The 15,544-nt window shown below is 36.6% G+C and overlaps 1 protein-coding gene across 2 annotated transcripts in view; it reads left to right on the top strand.

The window, feature by feature from the left end:
* Positions 1 to 12,324, top strand: part of NEBL (nebulette) — a 287,194-nt gene extending 274,870 nt beyond the window's left edge. For both annotated transcript variants that reach the window (XM_012731343.1, XM_012731344.1), the window contains exons 6-7: positions 8,821 to 8,927; positions 10,475 to 12,324. In XM_012731343.1, coding sequence (XP_012586797.1) covers positions 8,821 to 8,927; positions 10,475 to 10,651 — 284 coding nt within the window. In that variant the 3' untranslated portion in view covers positions 10,652 to 12,324. The remainder of the gene's footprint in view (positions 1 to 8,820; positions 8,928 to 10,474) is intronic.
* The last annotated feature ends 3,220 nt before the right edge of the window (positions 12,325 to 15,544 follow it).

Genomic DNA, 15,544 nt, shown 5'->3' with positions numbered 1-15,544 from the left:
ACTGACGAAAAGACCAGAATTAGAGTGTCAGCAGAGCTGAGTCACAGTTTTTTTCAGAAATAGGATTTAATGAATAGAATTCCTTCTGGCTTATTTCACTGAGAGTATTCCCTTCCAGCTCTATCATGTTGCTGCAAGAGACACAAAGTTTATTTTTTAATTGCTGAGTAGTATTCTATTGTATATACATAGCACCTCTTCTTGACTAGTCATCTGTTTATCTTAGCTACTGTAAATAATAAGGCAGTAAATATGGGGGTGCAGATTTCCTTTTTAATTAATGTTTTTGTTTCCTTAGGTAGGATTCCTAGAAGTGGGATTGCTGGGTCATATGGTAACTCCATTTTTAGTAAATAGAGGGTCTCCACTCTCCAGAAGATTTTAACACTCTTTAGAGGGCCAGATATTTTGACTGAAGTTAAATCCACTGTGTCTAACAGTCCGGTCTTCACTGGACGCTTTAGGTTCTATGAAGAGAATTAACTCCTTGGGCACCTGTGATCAGAAGAAATTTTTATTGGTCTTGTAGAGGACCTAATGGTATAGAGAGAGACAGCACAGGATTTTTCACATCAAATATCACATCTTCTCTGACTGTTGAAATTTGTTGTTTATATAGAACAGCAGCAACACCAAAACCAAAGCAGACTCCAGGTAAAAGAGTCAACCACTGGATATTTAATGGGCATTATCAGTCTTATGTGTGGAGCCAAAGTCTTATTTTCTATTTTCCCATCAAACAAACCAACCATCTCAGCTGATGGCATGATCATACACACTAATACTTGGGCAAAAACCATGGTAATCTCCTATCACTGTTCTTCCTCACACTCACAACCAATTCATCTATAAGCCTGTTGGCTCTATTTTCAATATATCTCTGTCCCAAATCCAACTCTGCCTACTACTTCCACTGTCAGAGAGAATCACCATCCTATTTCTTTGGGATTGTCAAACAGGCTCCTGCTCTTTGTAATTCCTTTCTTGTCCCATAGGGTCTGGTTTTCAATCAGCTGCCAGAGTGGTGCTTTAGAAACCTGCACCTGATCTCATTATATCCTTGCTGGAAATACAATAATGGCTTCTGTCACACTTGAACAAAAACCCAAGATTCATGGTCTTCAAGGTGTGCTGTTATTTCATCTTCTAGCAACCTCTTGCTCCACCACGTAGGTCTCTGGCTGTCTTTCAGACCAGGAATTCTTCCACAGTGGGACTTTGAAGCCACATGCTAATTTTTTTGGGAAGCCTCTCTGGGAGATTTTGTGATTTGTTCATTTACTTCACTGAATAAGTGTTAAGAAATCAGAAAGACTTTGCTTGGAAGACCTTAACCTGTGTACATTCCCTACCCCCTTACCTTATTTTCTTGTTAACTCTTATAAGCTTTTTTGAGGCATAACTGATATATAAAGTTGCAAATATTTAATGTATAGATTTTGGTGAGTTTAAACATTTGTATACACCCATGTTACAATCACCGTAATCAAAGAACTATCCTATCTACTACCTTCAAAAATTCTCTTATGTGCTTGTGTGTGCATGTGTGATAAAAGCAATTAACATGAGATTTATCCTTTTAACACATTTTAAAGTGTACAATCCAAATGTCATAATACGGCACATGTACACACTGTACATCAGGTCTCTAGAAATTACTCACCTTTTATAACTGAAAGTTTGTACCCATTGAGCAACAATTCTCTTTTTCCTCTTCCTCCCAGCCCCTTGCAACCACTACTCTATTTTCTGTTCGATGAGTTTGATTGTTTTAGTCATTTCCTGCAAGTAGAATCTTGCAGTGTCTGTCCGTCTGTGACTGGCTCATTTCTCTTAGCATAATATCCTGCAGGTTCATCTTTGTTATCACAAGTAATAGTATTTCCTTATTTTAAAAGGCCTAATAATAGCCCTTGGATATTAGTCCATGTAATACTACATTTTCTTTGGTGGTACCATATCACATGTTCTTTATTCATCTATTCATGTTTTTTTTTTTTTTTGAACTTTGCTAGAATGAACAACAGGCCTCAGATATCTGTTTAAGATTAGCAAAATTAAGATCAAAATCACAATATCACTTTCCTATGTCAGTAAGTATGGTTATTATTAAAACCAACAACAACAGGTGTTTGTGAGGGCACAGAGAACTCTGAATCCTTACCCACTGTTGGTGAGGGTGTAGAATGGTGTTGCTGCTCTGGAAAAGCAGTGTAGAAGTTCCTCAACAATTACAAATAAAGTTATAATATAATCCAGCAATTCCACTTCTAGTTATATATTCATAGCTCTTTTTTACTACCTCACATTTCATTTTACATTATTTATGTGTATAGTGTCTATAGCTCTCCTGGAATGTCATCTTGAGAATAGAATCTTTCTGCTTGCTTTATTCTCTTTTCTTTAACTAGCCTATAGAACAGTACCTGCATTTTGGTACACACTCAAAAAAATAGTGAATACATAAGTATTCCAAATTAAAGTCTGGACTGAAATACACAGAAGCAGCTTTGCTACATGTGTTAAATCACTAAAACCTGGCATTAGCCTTCAATTTATGAGAGTCTAATTAAAGTAAATTTAATCGGCGTGTAACAATGCAATAATTATCCTTATTAAAGTTGTTTTTGAAAGCAGCATTGTAAATGTATTATTGGAATGTAATGTGGTAATCTATGTTTATCCAAAACCTGAGTCACCTAGTGACCTTTCATTACCAAGAAATCAGTAAATTATTTCTATATTAATACTTCAGTTCTCATGTAAGTACTTCTTATCTCAGTATTTTATTTTACTAATGACATCTCTTCTCAGTAAGGACTCCACAAAGTAGAAGTGTCCACCAGATGCTGAAACTCTCACCTTCCATGTCTTCTACTTTGGTGTATTCGAGTTTTGTTAGATCACTGACTCAGTGAACTCGGTGGAGACTGACAGGGGTGGTTTAGCTTTCCTTCTTGTACCCAGAGTACATAGTATACTCTTCGCCTTCATTTAACATAAAAATCTCAGTATTTCTGTTTTAACTACTAATTCAGTTTTCTGATTACTATTGGAAACTTCCAGCACCCTGAAAAAAATTCAAATCCTAGCCTGATTTCTGTAAACACATTCAACAAGAGAATCTCAGTTGTTTTATTTCCCTACTATATTTGAGTATTATTTCCAAACTGAATTCAAGCTGTCAAAAGTGACATTTCAATATCTTCAATTACGTATAAGACTAGCAAAATTAAGATCAAAATCACAATATCACTTTCCTATGTCAGTAAGTATGGTTATTATAAAAAAACAAACAAACAGGTGTTTGTGAGGTCACAGAGAACTCTGAATCCTTATACACTATTGGTGTGGGTGTAGAATGGTGTTGCTGCTCTGGAAAAGCAGTGTAGAAGTTTCTCAACAATTACAAAGAAATCTTGGCTGTGAAACTATTCTTCAGGCAAATTAGTGATTCCTTAATGAAAAAATCCAACTAGTGGAATATTACATGATGATATTTAGGCATCTAACTAGTATATCTAATCTGTAAAAAAAAAAAATATACATATTGCAAATTGTTAGGAGCTTCTAGTCATTTCGCTTACTCTCCCGCAAGAAAAAAGTTTAAGGGTTTTTATGGAATTTGAAGTTTTTAGAAAAGCTCATGTTCCTCATATCATAGGCTTATAATGAAGGCAGCAGCATCAGTTTCCTGAGAGTGAAGTCAGGGAAAGGCTCAAATGCTAATGAATAGCACTTGTCTCAAGATGCACATGTGTCTTTCATTGATTTGCCAAAATTAAATCAAAGGGTTCCATATGTGTATGAAGGAGAAACAGCTGACATTTAAAGTAGCAACTAATAAAACATTAAAAATGTATTTCCTGTAAAGTTGAGTTGATTGAGAGAAAGAGAAGGTTTGATCATCAGTAAGATATAAACATGACTATGGCGTCTGCACCAAAGAAGAAAACTTTGTAAGAGCTTTATAAATAGTCAAGTGGCATACATATATGAAACAGAATAGGTTGTCTGGGGTATCATGACGTCCACGTTGGTAATAGGCTGGTATCCATATGTATTTACTGCCATCTACAAAACAGCAAGTCATAATGTTGTCTTTGTAGTCACAAATTTCCCTGTTCTCCCCCTACTCCATACTTATCCAGGTGCCCACGTCCTTCCTCCCCGAGCCCCAGGCCAGAGGTCGTGGGGACTGATTAGATCCTGACTTAACAGTAATTACTTAAAATTTTCACGGGCTGATACAGCTGGAGATGCATATTGAGTTTCTGCATTTTGTTCATTGTCTCCTGTTTCCCTGGATCATTGTCATGTGCTGCTTTTGTCACAGCTAGATTCCCTCACTGGGTTACGCCACATTTCCCAAATGTTCTGGTTCTTGATCTTTATCTTAAACCATAGACCTGACCTTGTATTTATTGCTCTTTCTGGTAAGTTCTTCCCCAGATCCTGTCTAACTGTACCTTTCTTCTCAGTGACCTGTTCACTGCCCTACCTGAGTGTGACTCTTCATCCTTCTCTAGCCATAGATACTCTTGATCTTAGAGCTTGGGCTTTGGCAGTCCACACCATCCTTTATACTCATTGCTTACATTTCTCTATCTTTAAATCATGCCAGGTACACATTGAGAAAGTTCCATATGTGGCCATCAGCTGAAAGAAATATACGAGCTCATTCCAAAATGTAATCAATACTCAGATATGTCTATAGATATAATTAGTGTGGCTTGTCAGTAAGGGTGTCTAATGAAGAACTATATTTGGGAACTCCTGGATTGATGATGTTTCCTAAGAGTCAATATTTGAACTGATTAGTGCAAGGAAAAAAAATGTAGTCAGTTTTAAGTTGGTAAATAAAGAAATATATACACATGTAATATATGTATATAAATTATACACATAATTTACATATGTAATATGTGTATTACATATATAATGTAATATATACACACATATATAATATATATATGTAGCCAATGAATATTTGCAGAATATCCAGCAAAGATTTAATGAGAATTTCTTCTAATGTTCTTGCAAAAGGAATCTTCTTATGTAAGACTGATTTACCTTATGTTGGCACTTGTAGCCACTGAGGAAAACTGGAATTTGCTGGGAAATGACTTTTCAGTCATGGCATAATTTGTGTCCCAAAGCTGGTGTTGGTGACATGGTTTATGTAAATGGAAACAGCACGCTATCTACCTGCTATTCCTAAGTCCCTGATTGCTTTCAACTTATCAAAGAATTGCCTCAAATTATGTAGTTACTTGTCATGAAACTATGATAGATGGATAATCACCATGGTGTACAGTTCTTTCTTTTTGTTTTGTTTTGGGTGCTGGTGTGTATGTATATGCCTTACACCCTGTAGATTTTGCGCCTTGAGAATATTATTAAAAGCTGTATTTAGGGCAGAAATTCTCTTTCCCCCTCAATGACATTCCTGTGGTTTGCATTACAGTTACAAATTGGGGAGTTTATTCAGGCTTACATAGCTAAATAATTCTGAGAAAAAGATACTCAGGTTGAAATTCAAATCTAATGACGGAGTAAATTGACTGGATTAATCTGAAGCAAAATGGCAGATATTCTTAAATCTCAAGTCCTCTAATTCCATTCAAACCATATTATGTCTTAGCTCTGTTCTGTCAGAGAACATTCACAGAATGTTTTTTTCTAGGGGAAAAGCAGCTTGGAAAGCAGTGCTTTCAAATGTACTGCTTTTTTGGATTTTGCAAAGCGTTAGGTGGCCTCATTATGGACAGCTTTTTATTGCTGAATGGAAAAGTGGTTAAAAGGTTGAAATGATATTGGGAGATGTGATTTGAACACAATCTTGAAATTATACAAATGGGATAAAGTGATTGACACTTGCCCTCCACATGGTAGGATACTATTGGCAATGGGAGGAAAAATTAAGATTTCATGAAACACACATACATGTACTTACCGTGTGTCAAAATGACCTTTCAAAGAAATCCAGAAGCCTTTGCTTCAGAAGGGGTGCTATGGTCTGTGATTTGTACTTACATTTCCAAAGTGAGTGAATTATTCTCACTGTAATTTCTTCCAGACCTATTCTAGCTTCTTGTCAACCATATTCACATGAACTTCTTGTGGGGCTCATACCCCAACGTTCACTGCAGATATGCTGATGGCAAATACAGTAACTCGGTGACTCTCGTGTACCTGAATCACACATGCCTCTAAGCCTTCTTTTCCTTAGCTTTAGCTTTTCTCTCCCTCTCATCCTGTCTGTCCCACAGCAGGAATGACTGATGAACTGTTGCCCTCTCCAAGGCCAGCTCAAGTGCTCATTGCTCCTAGGAGCTTCCCTCCTGTGCAGACCATAATGTTCTTTCACATTTCTGAACTCACATGGTTATTTGGAGATTAAACATACACTCTTGTGATTACATCCACGCTCATTTTAATAAGGATAGCCAAGAAAGTGGCTCCTGATGATTGGTTTTGAACTCCTGGCTCCTCCTTAGCTCTGGTATTTTTCACAAGTTACTGAGTTATACTGACCTTCGGAGGCTCATTTGTGTAATGGTAATTTGTCAGCATATGGCATGCTAACTCGGCTCATGAGTAGGGAGACTGTACCAACTTGATGGAGATGAAGGAGTTCTTGAGTCCTTTCTGGACTGAGTTCTAGGTAAGTTCTGAGCAAACTGAGTTAATCCCGCTAGTTGTCAGCATTATACTTACATTATTCAAGTATCTGAGTATGTGAATTGGGGCAAGGGAGGGGCTGCAAACAAAACTCCATTGTAGGAGAGAAGGAACTGGGGATAACATCTTTAAAATAGTTCCACATGAGCCCCTGAATTTGTATCAGGTGAGGGAGAAGGAAGCCAAGTTCTAGCCAATGGCTGCCCATTTGAGTCACTTCAAAGATTAAAAAAATTATGTGCCACTGTCAGGTCCCCTCCACTCCCACACTGGAGATTCTCAAGGTGGTTTGGAGAACCTGGACATAGCATGACTTTACATGAGCACTGGTGAGCTTAATATGTTTAAGAACAAATGAAGAAATGACTTAAGGGAACAAAACCCAATTCAGGTCTGCCAGTCAGCAACTTTAACTGGAACCGCCCTAAGTCTTCAGAGCCATTAACTTAATTGGACAAAGGGCAGATCTCCAGAGTCAACACTGTTCGAGGAGGGCAGCTGTTGGCACTCCTTTTGTGCCTGGCATGCCTCATACATGGCGGCCAGTGATCATTGCTGGTACATGTGGAGGACCATTAAGGGCCAGGCAGCGCAGTAAGTCCTATGCACACATGGACTCACTTATAATTGGGAGTTGAGGGAGCGCCTGAATGAATGGCCAGTGCTTTCAGTTCCCAACATAGACATGAGATTTTTACTCAGCTAATTAAGTGGGTCCAGTTATCTGTGGGGATTTCATCATGTTTTTTCTTTGGGAGGACACTTTGACAATATCCTTCAAATATCTAGATAGCCAATACTTACATTGAGTTGGTAATATTAAATGTGCTGTTTTCTGAAGTATTTGAGGTTTATGTTTTAATAAATCATAGTTTCTACAACCTAAATTCTGGGGCTAAATCAAGATGTTAAGTAACTATTCATAATAACATTATAATATGGATTGGTTAAAGAACTATTTAAAAAAATTCAACCTAGTATCATTATCATCTGGAAAAACACAATAATGATTGATAATTTTCTGATGATAAACTTTTTTTTAAGTTTGATGTTCCCATACATCATTAGAAAGAATGTGCCACTTATAAATATTAACTATTCATAATACGCAAGAACTACATCTGTTTTATGCTTTTATTATAAAAACTGTCCTGGATAAATCAACCTGTAATGATTATTTTATATATGCAAACTGATTGAACAAAAATGGCAACTATTACGGATTTTTTAAACACATAAAAAGTTTTTCTAATATATTAATAATTATTCAAAATGCTGATTATTCTAAGTTCTTTACATTCTAAGTTCAGTCACAAATACTTAAACATATTTATGGAGAAAACAAGTGTGTGTGAACTGGTTTTGTATTTTTCTGTATTTCAGTTTTCTTCTAAAAGGTAGGTCTTTTGATTGTCATTATTGATGAGAACAGCAATAATTGGGTGAACACTACTGAGATACTATTTGTCTTTGATGTAGGAAGGTAATATTTCAGAGAGCCTTTAAAAGGCTTGGTTTCTTGGGCTTTTGTAACATAGTCAGCTGAAATATATTTCTTGACTCATAGTCAAAATAAAATGGAGATTTAACATATATGACTAAGATTTCTTGTAAAGGTGTAGACTTCGGAGTTGTTCGACATATGCTGTGTTTCAGATCATGTAAAGGTATCATTCAGCTATGTGTCTTGAAATATTAGATCCTCCTGTTTCATGAGACAAATCTGGTAGAAACATTTATATTTTGTCATTGGCTTGATAATCCCATGAAGTTCCTCTAAATTTCTTATTCTCACTTTTGAAAATGTTTCCAAGGATTACATGGCCAAATGAAAACATGATTTTATTAAGGAATTTTATTTTGTATTTGTGTCTTTTTAACATAGCATCTGCAATACGAAACAAGTATTTCTAATGTATTTTAATTGCATGTTTTACGAATTCCCTGTGTATGTCCTTAATTACTGAAATTTATACTAATCCAAAGAGATTGCTTATAATGTCATTAACCAAATTTCACATGACACTGAAAATGGCATTTTATTCCAGAAGATTCTGGCAGAGCACAAAGTCACATGAGATCTTGGAAAGGGTATTTTGAAACTCACTGTAAAGTCTTTGTATATTTATCATGCAGCACCTGTTCTTCCTGGAGCTTACCAGCAAAGCCATTCCCAAGGCTATGGGTACATGCACCAGACCAGCCTGTCATCCATGAGGTCAATGCAGCATTCACCAAACCTAGTAAGTATTAATCTGAAGTAGCTCTTCTTCCCTGGACATTTGTTTGTGCTCCAGAATATATCTGTACATAACATTGAATAGACTAGTATTGTGTAGTTAGGTCCATGATAAATGTGTCTGTATTGAACCTCACAGCCTTTTTTCCTTGTTATTATTCCTTCAATAATACAGCACACATATATTTACAGTAATTATGTCATATTAGGCATTGTAAGTAACTAGAGATGATTTAAGGGCATGGGGAGGATGTGTATAAGTTATATGCAAGCACTATACCATTTTATATAAAGGATTTGAATATTCTTGGATTTTGGTATCTGAGTGGGTTCCAGGAACCAATTTCCTATGGATACCAAGGAACAGCTATGTTGTACACATTCCTATAAGGCATAAATGATGATGAGTTGTCTTTTGTATACTCTTTTACTCTGCAAAGAGTTACAGAGGTAAACCACTGAGAAAGGTAGGCATGATATGAAAATATAAAAAATAAACCGCGCAGAATATGCCACTTTGGTAATTCATGGTTGGCCAATTATGATCGTAATTCAGGTCAAAAAGCACAACATTTGGTTGTGTTAACTAGTAATCTTGCCATTAATCCAAAGGATCACTAATACCAATACAACACAACTGGTATTTATCTTTGCATCCTCCTACTGAAAACCTTGAAGTACTGATGCATTCATTGGAGGTAAAGATTGGAAGCAGTGTTAGAGCTCATCATGGAACGTGTGGCATCTCATGACAGAATTGCTTCTCCAAGCTCCTTACACAAACATGTGGCCTTCATTTGAGCTTGTAGAAACACGTAGCCCTGGAGCAATGTGGGAGTCCCTCTTTAATTGCTCTACAGTTCTTTGTGTCTTAGCCAGTCTCTCAGTCTATAAATAATACATTTGATTTTGAGGTCATCTGATTTTAACGTTAAACAAACTCTTGGCCTGAAGTGTGAAAAACACAGTAAAACTCAATGTAAAATTTTTTCATTAGAACAGTGATTTAGTTATATGTATGTTAATTTTCAGGGCACTTATAGCTAATTATCTATTACTATGATAAAAACCTATGAAGTGAATATCTTATAGATTTTTCTTTTATTTGTTTTATATGTTTCTGAGATATAACAGAAATTCTTAGTTACTATTTAAGAAAAGCTCACTGCTTCTGTGCTGGTCCGGACAGTTGCACCTGTCTGTAGACAAAGGGACAGTCTATGTAACCTGGAGTTATCTGGAGCTGACAAGAGCCCAAGAGTTGTCTTTATTTCAAAGCTTGCTTTCTGATGGGCTACCTGTTAGTGTCTTTCTCTATCCCATTCTGGTCCCCAAATATTGCATTTTTTTTTTTTTTTTGCTAGTCTGGTAAACATGAAGTGAACACAATTGGGACACCAGGCTCTAGTTGACAGGTCTCCAGAAATAGATGTGCTGGGAAACATTCCTAATAGTTACTTTCAGCATTGGTTGGTTGGTTGTGATTGGCATTTGTGGATGTGACTATTTGGTGTTCAGCAAATTTGAGTAACTCCTGCTTTCCTCTCCCAGAGGACCTACCGAGCCATGTACGATTACAGTGCTCAGGATGAAGATGAAGTCTCCTTCAGGGATGGCGACTACATTGTCAATGTGCAGCCCATCGACGATGGCTGGATGTACGGGACGGTGCAAAGAACAGGGAAGACGGGGATGCTGCCCGCCAACTACATTGAGTTTGTTAATTAAGTCCTCCTTGCCGTTGAGCTTTGTTCTAATGTATACTAAACCCAATCTTTTTAAGAGATAGAAGATACTTTTAAGACGACTTGGCAGTTATTTTACAATAATCTATCCTTATTTGGACAGGTAGACACACAGGTACCAGGATGAAGGAATTAATTCTGGGCTGAAAACAGCAGCATGTACAGTGATTCCTGTAAACAAAATAATTAGGTCTGGAGACCTGGTGCTGCTAATTGTGTTCATGGTTTCCTTTGATTGGCTATTGAACCCTTCTGGGAAATGTATTTTTGTAGACTTTAGTAGAGATGTTGATTGTCCCTTAAATGTAAAGAGTATACGAAACTTCTTAGCTGCCACTTGGGAATCACCAGAAGCCAATTCTTTGAATTCAGTAACACAGCCGATAATTTAAAAACCATTTTGCTTTTGAGTCTTTAGGCAATTTCCAATTCAAGTGAAAACTGCCTAATACAAAAAATGTTAGCAGTGGCAGAATGACACTTTGGTTAAAATTCTACTGACTGGTGGCCTCAGATGCCTAGAATCTTCTACTAACAAGGAAATTTCTTTGTTCTTTTGTCTGACTTGGATCTATTTCTCATTTGTACCAAGGCAATCCTACACTCTGTTCACATTCTGTGGACCCAAGTCTATGCAGGCCCACAAAATGGCAGGACAAAATAATTCACAGCTACTCTGCAAAGGGCAAAATTTAAGGTCATTTATATTATTTCCCTACTAAGCTTTATCCTGTTGCATGTCATATAGGTTCAAGCTTTGTAACATAGGCAGCTGCACTGCCCACTCCTGTTATTAAAGCAAAAAGTGAGGCTGACATTCTAAAAATCTTTCCTCTGTGCCAGCTCTCAGAGAAACATGTTTTGAAAAGTTGCTTGAGATTCTCCTGCTGCATTGCACTCTAGTTTTGGAAGATTTACACCTTAGAAAATAGTTGTATACTCTAGTAAATAAGTGATAGGGGTTTATTGAACAGCTTTCATTAAATTAATGCCAGCGACATTAAGAAAAGAAGAAAACTTGACAGGACCCAGTGTGGGGAAAAAGGACAGAATATGAAATGTGCTGAAGAAAACCTAGCAAACAAAGCATTGCCAGCTTTGCAAAGGGAAAGATGATCAGGTTAATTTGGAACGTGGTACTCAGATTCTGGAGTGGAAATCTACCCACTGAAGCTGGTTAATGAAAAGACTTCCTTTCCCTTTTCTTTTTTTTTTTTTTTCTAAATCATGTTTAGGGGATACAATAGGAATGTCAACAGAGATTCTCAGTATTGGTCCACAAGTTGTTCACTAAAAAAAGAAATGATCACTTTGGACTTTCAAATGAGTGACCTTGCAAGCATTTGCTGGATTCTCAGCTGTAGCTGTAGCCCTTGCTGGCAGTCATGAGTCAGTTTCTCTTGGAGTCTGTAGTCAAGCTCCGCTAAGAGATTCATTTCCATCAGCAATTCCAGGTTTTTCTGATTGTGCCATTTATTGGGACTTGCAGCAGGGTAACATTCTTGTAAGAGCTCACTCTGCAGTAGTGATGAAATTGGATAAAAAACATTTACAGAAATGTAATAATATGTTAGGTCTTGTATAGTATATTGAAGAAAATTAACAAAATATCCTGTAAGATAATTTTTGTTGAAATACTTAGTCCAAAGGCAGATTTTAATTAATTTAGATCTTTGAAAAGTTAGCACATACTTTTAAAAACCTTTTTGTTTGGCTAAAAAAATTAAGTAAATTTTACTATATTCAACCTGTATGTATGTGATACTGACATAAAGTTGAACGAAAAAATTTCAGGCAAATAACTAGAGATTTTTTGAGGGATTTTACCAGAGACTGTATACTTTGACTGATAACCTGCTTGAATGGCCAGTCATGACTAAATTGTTTAAACCCCGTATCTATTTTGATGTCTTATATACAAACCTACAAAAGACCAGCTGAACTGGAAATGTTTCTGCAAAGATTTCTGTGCATGAAAACCGAGGGCAGTAAGTTTGCTCAATTTTATTATATGGCATTAAGTAAATATTTACGTTTCACCCAGACAGACCCATTTTTTGGAATTATATATAAAAAAAGAGTAGTTGATTAAATTTGCAGACTAAATGTAGGGCAGGTACAATTTTTGATAAATAACACATTTATAGGAAGCTCAAGGGAAATTGACTTGAAATTATTATAATCAGGAAAGGTACCATAAAATAGCAGCTTGATGTTTTATTGTTTTTCTTATCTATCAATTCAGAAATTGTATTCATTGAATGTAAAAGTCAATACTAATATGGGAATTAATTTTCCTAAAATTTTAAACTTTACATAATCTTGGCACAGCAAGATGTTTCTGCTTCCAGCCTTTAGGAATTAAGATCTGAGCAGCATTTAACTAGAGGACAGTTATTTTGATAAAGACTGAGGGAGAACAAGCTATCACATGCTCCTGAGGCTGACTTGTTAGTTAGTGTTATCATTGTTCCTAGAATATCAGGATATTAAGCATCTCAGCAGAAGAACAGGAAATATACACACATGGATATGTGCGCGCGCACACACACAGTATCACAATACTGCTTTTATAGCATCATTTTGAAAGACTACATTCTCGGAGACCTTTCCCATTCCCACATACATTCTCCCCATCTTGAATTTGGCAACAGATATCCACAAGGTTGACAGCTCAAGAGTTCAAAAACAACAACAAATCTTTTTACAATCAAGTTGTAAAGAAGACTGTGTAAGTGCCCGAGTATAGGAAGCATGCTGCTAGGTCCTATTTTCTAAATTTGAGGTGTTCTGGAGGTTGCTAAAAGCACAAGGAAGAGTTTGATACACGTTTAAAGGGTTCCAAAGCTGAATCTGTGTGTGGATCTGTATCTCTCTTGAGAAAAGTTTAGCAACAGAATATAATGCTTTTGTTGTAAGTTTTTGTAGTAATTGTTTCTACTAATTACTGTCCTCTAGAAGGCTTTCTATTTCTAACCTGAGGCAAAAAGAATTTTTTGTCTTCTCGTTATTGTTTACACATCAGTAGTGAAACCCAGCCTGACATATTTATCAGATGCCCGCACAGTCTCTGACTCTTCTCAGGCTTCCCCCACCTCAAAGACCATGTAGGAATGAATTCGCAAGCACAATTTCCAGGAGCACTTTGTATGACTGTGGGTCAACTCAGCCCAGCCCCGATCCTGCCCTAGGCAGGACATTGCTTGAAGATGATGAGTTTTGACCATTTTGCCAGATTTTCTTTCCTCCTCCTCTCATGTCACACTGGACAGTACTCCTGGAGTTGGGAAGCAGACTTTCCTAAACAGACAGTGGATGTTCAAGAGAGACACCTTTTTCAGGTTTGTCCCTCTCCAATGGGATGTTCTGAATGAAATGATAAAGAAAATGTCTATGATTCCTTTATAAAACATACCTATATTAAGTGGATATAGTTTATATCAAAATGATAATAGAGATATTTACAGAAATAGGTGCCTTTTTGATTACCCTTGTTTATCTACAATAGCCTTGGAAAGAAAACCAAGCAGACATCTTCTGCCTATTCTATAGTAATATTTTATTATACACAATTGGTATTTTTGTGGTGGGGAACTGAGATGCTCCTGATAGATATGAAATGTGAGAGCTGATTGTATTTTACCTTGAAAGGTATAGGACTTTTAGAAAATGCTGATTTCTCCCATCTATTTCTGAGAGGTTTTTTTTGTGGATTTATATATAGTTGAGGCACATAAACATTAACTTTAGGTTTGGGATTTGTAGTACTTGTAAGATAGAAGTATTATGTTATGAGGCTGAATTCATTATGTAAGATGAGATTCAGTTCATAAATCATGATACCTTAGCTATTTGCCTCTGATAATCTAAAAGTGGCTTGCGTGTGATTGTTTTGGGTAACTTGATATAGGGGTAAGAAGTTTTAGTTAAGTTAGAAGCTGTGTAAACTAAGTTAAGAATGTTAAAATGAAAGTCTCCTTCTGAAGTATTCCATGCCCACTAGGGTCCATCCCAGGAAAGTAATTGTCAACTCTTGATCAAAAATTCAAGACATTGTATGATGCTTCCACAGCCATCATTCCATGAGCCTTAGACTACTGGGGCCCACACACCTGGAAAGACCCCCTGGGAAAATTTCCTCGCTGATTGTCTGTATTACTTCAGTATATTCATGGGAACTCCATAAGCTTTTTGTGTTTGTTAAATGATATGCAGTTTGCATAGTATTTTCTTCCTTGTAGTCCAGTTGCTGTTAAGAATGACTTTAAAGGAAAAGAGAAAACTGCATCAGAGTCTCATTCTTCAGTGTCCACACAATGAATGACTGAGGATTTAGAAGCAGCGCCAACTGGGTGATGGCCTTAATGTGGAACTGTTGGTCTCTGACCTGTGATAAAAATGCAGAATTGAATCATTGTTCACATTGGCTTCTATTTGCTTCAAAATATGTATGGTTGATGATTAACTTGTAAGATTGTGCTAACTTTGAAAACATATGGTTTTGAAGGAGACACATGTTTTTGAGATAAAGAGGGTTACAGAAAGATACAATGGTACTACTATAATTTGGCTTTTGTTATGCAAATTGTTAACACCAGCTATTAAAATATATTTTAGTAGAAATGCTTTAATTCATGTTTTTTTTCCTCTACACTGTGAATTTTTCAGCCTTGGTGGACTAGAGCAACATCGTGCTGCTCAAAGGACTAACCTATGCAAACTAGTTCACATTTTAGTGGACGTCACAGTCCGTGTGTGAGGAGACATTACTCTCCTACACAATGTGCAATGGCATTGAAGCGACACGCAAAGCCTAGCATTGTGTGCGTGTAGTGTAGTCACTCACAAGCCCTTCAAGGCTTCCATAATCATTAGT

This window comes from Condylura cristata, unplaced genomic scaffold (genome assembly GCF_000260355.1).
Source record: "Condylura cristata isolate star-nosed mole 26May11 unplaced genomic scaffold, ConCri1.0 scaffold00030, whole genome shotgun sequence".
In the NCBI taxonomy this organism is placed as follows: Eukaryota; Metazoa; Chordata; class Mammalia; order Eulipotyphla; family Talpidae; genus Condylura; species Condylura cristata.
This window is presented reverse-complemented; position numbering and strand designations above follow the sequence as displayed.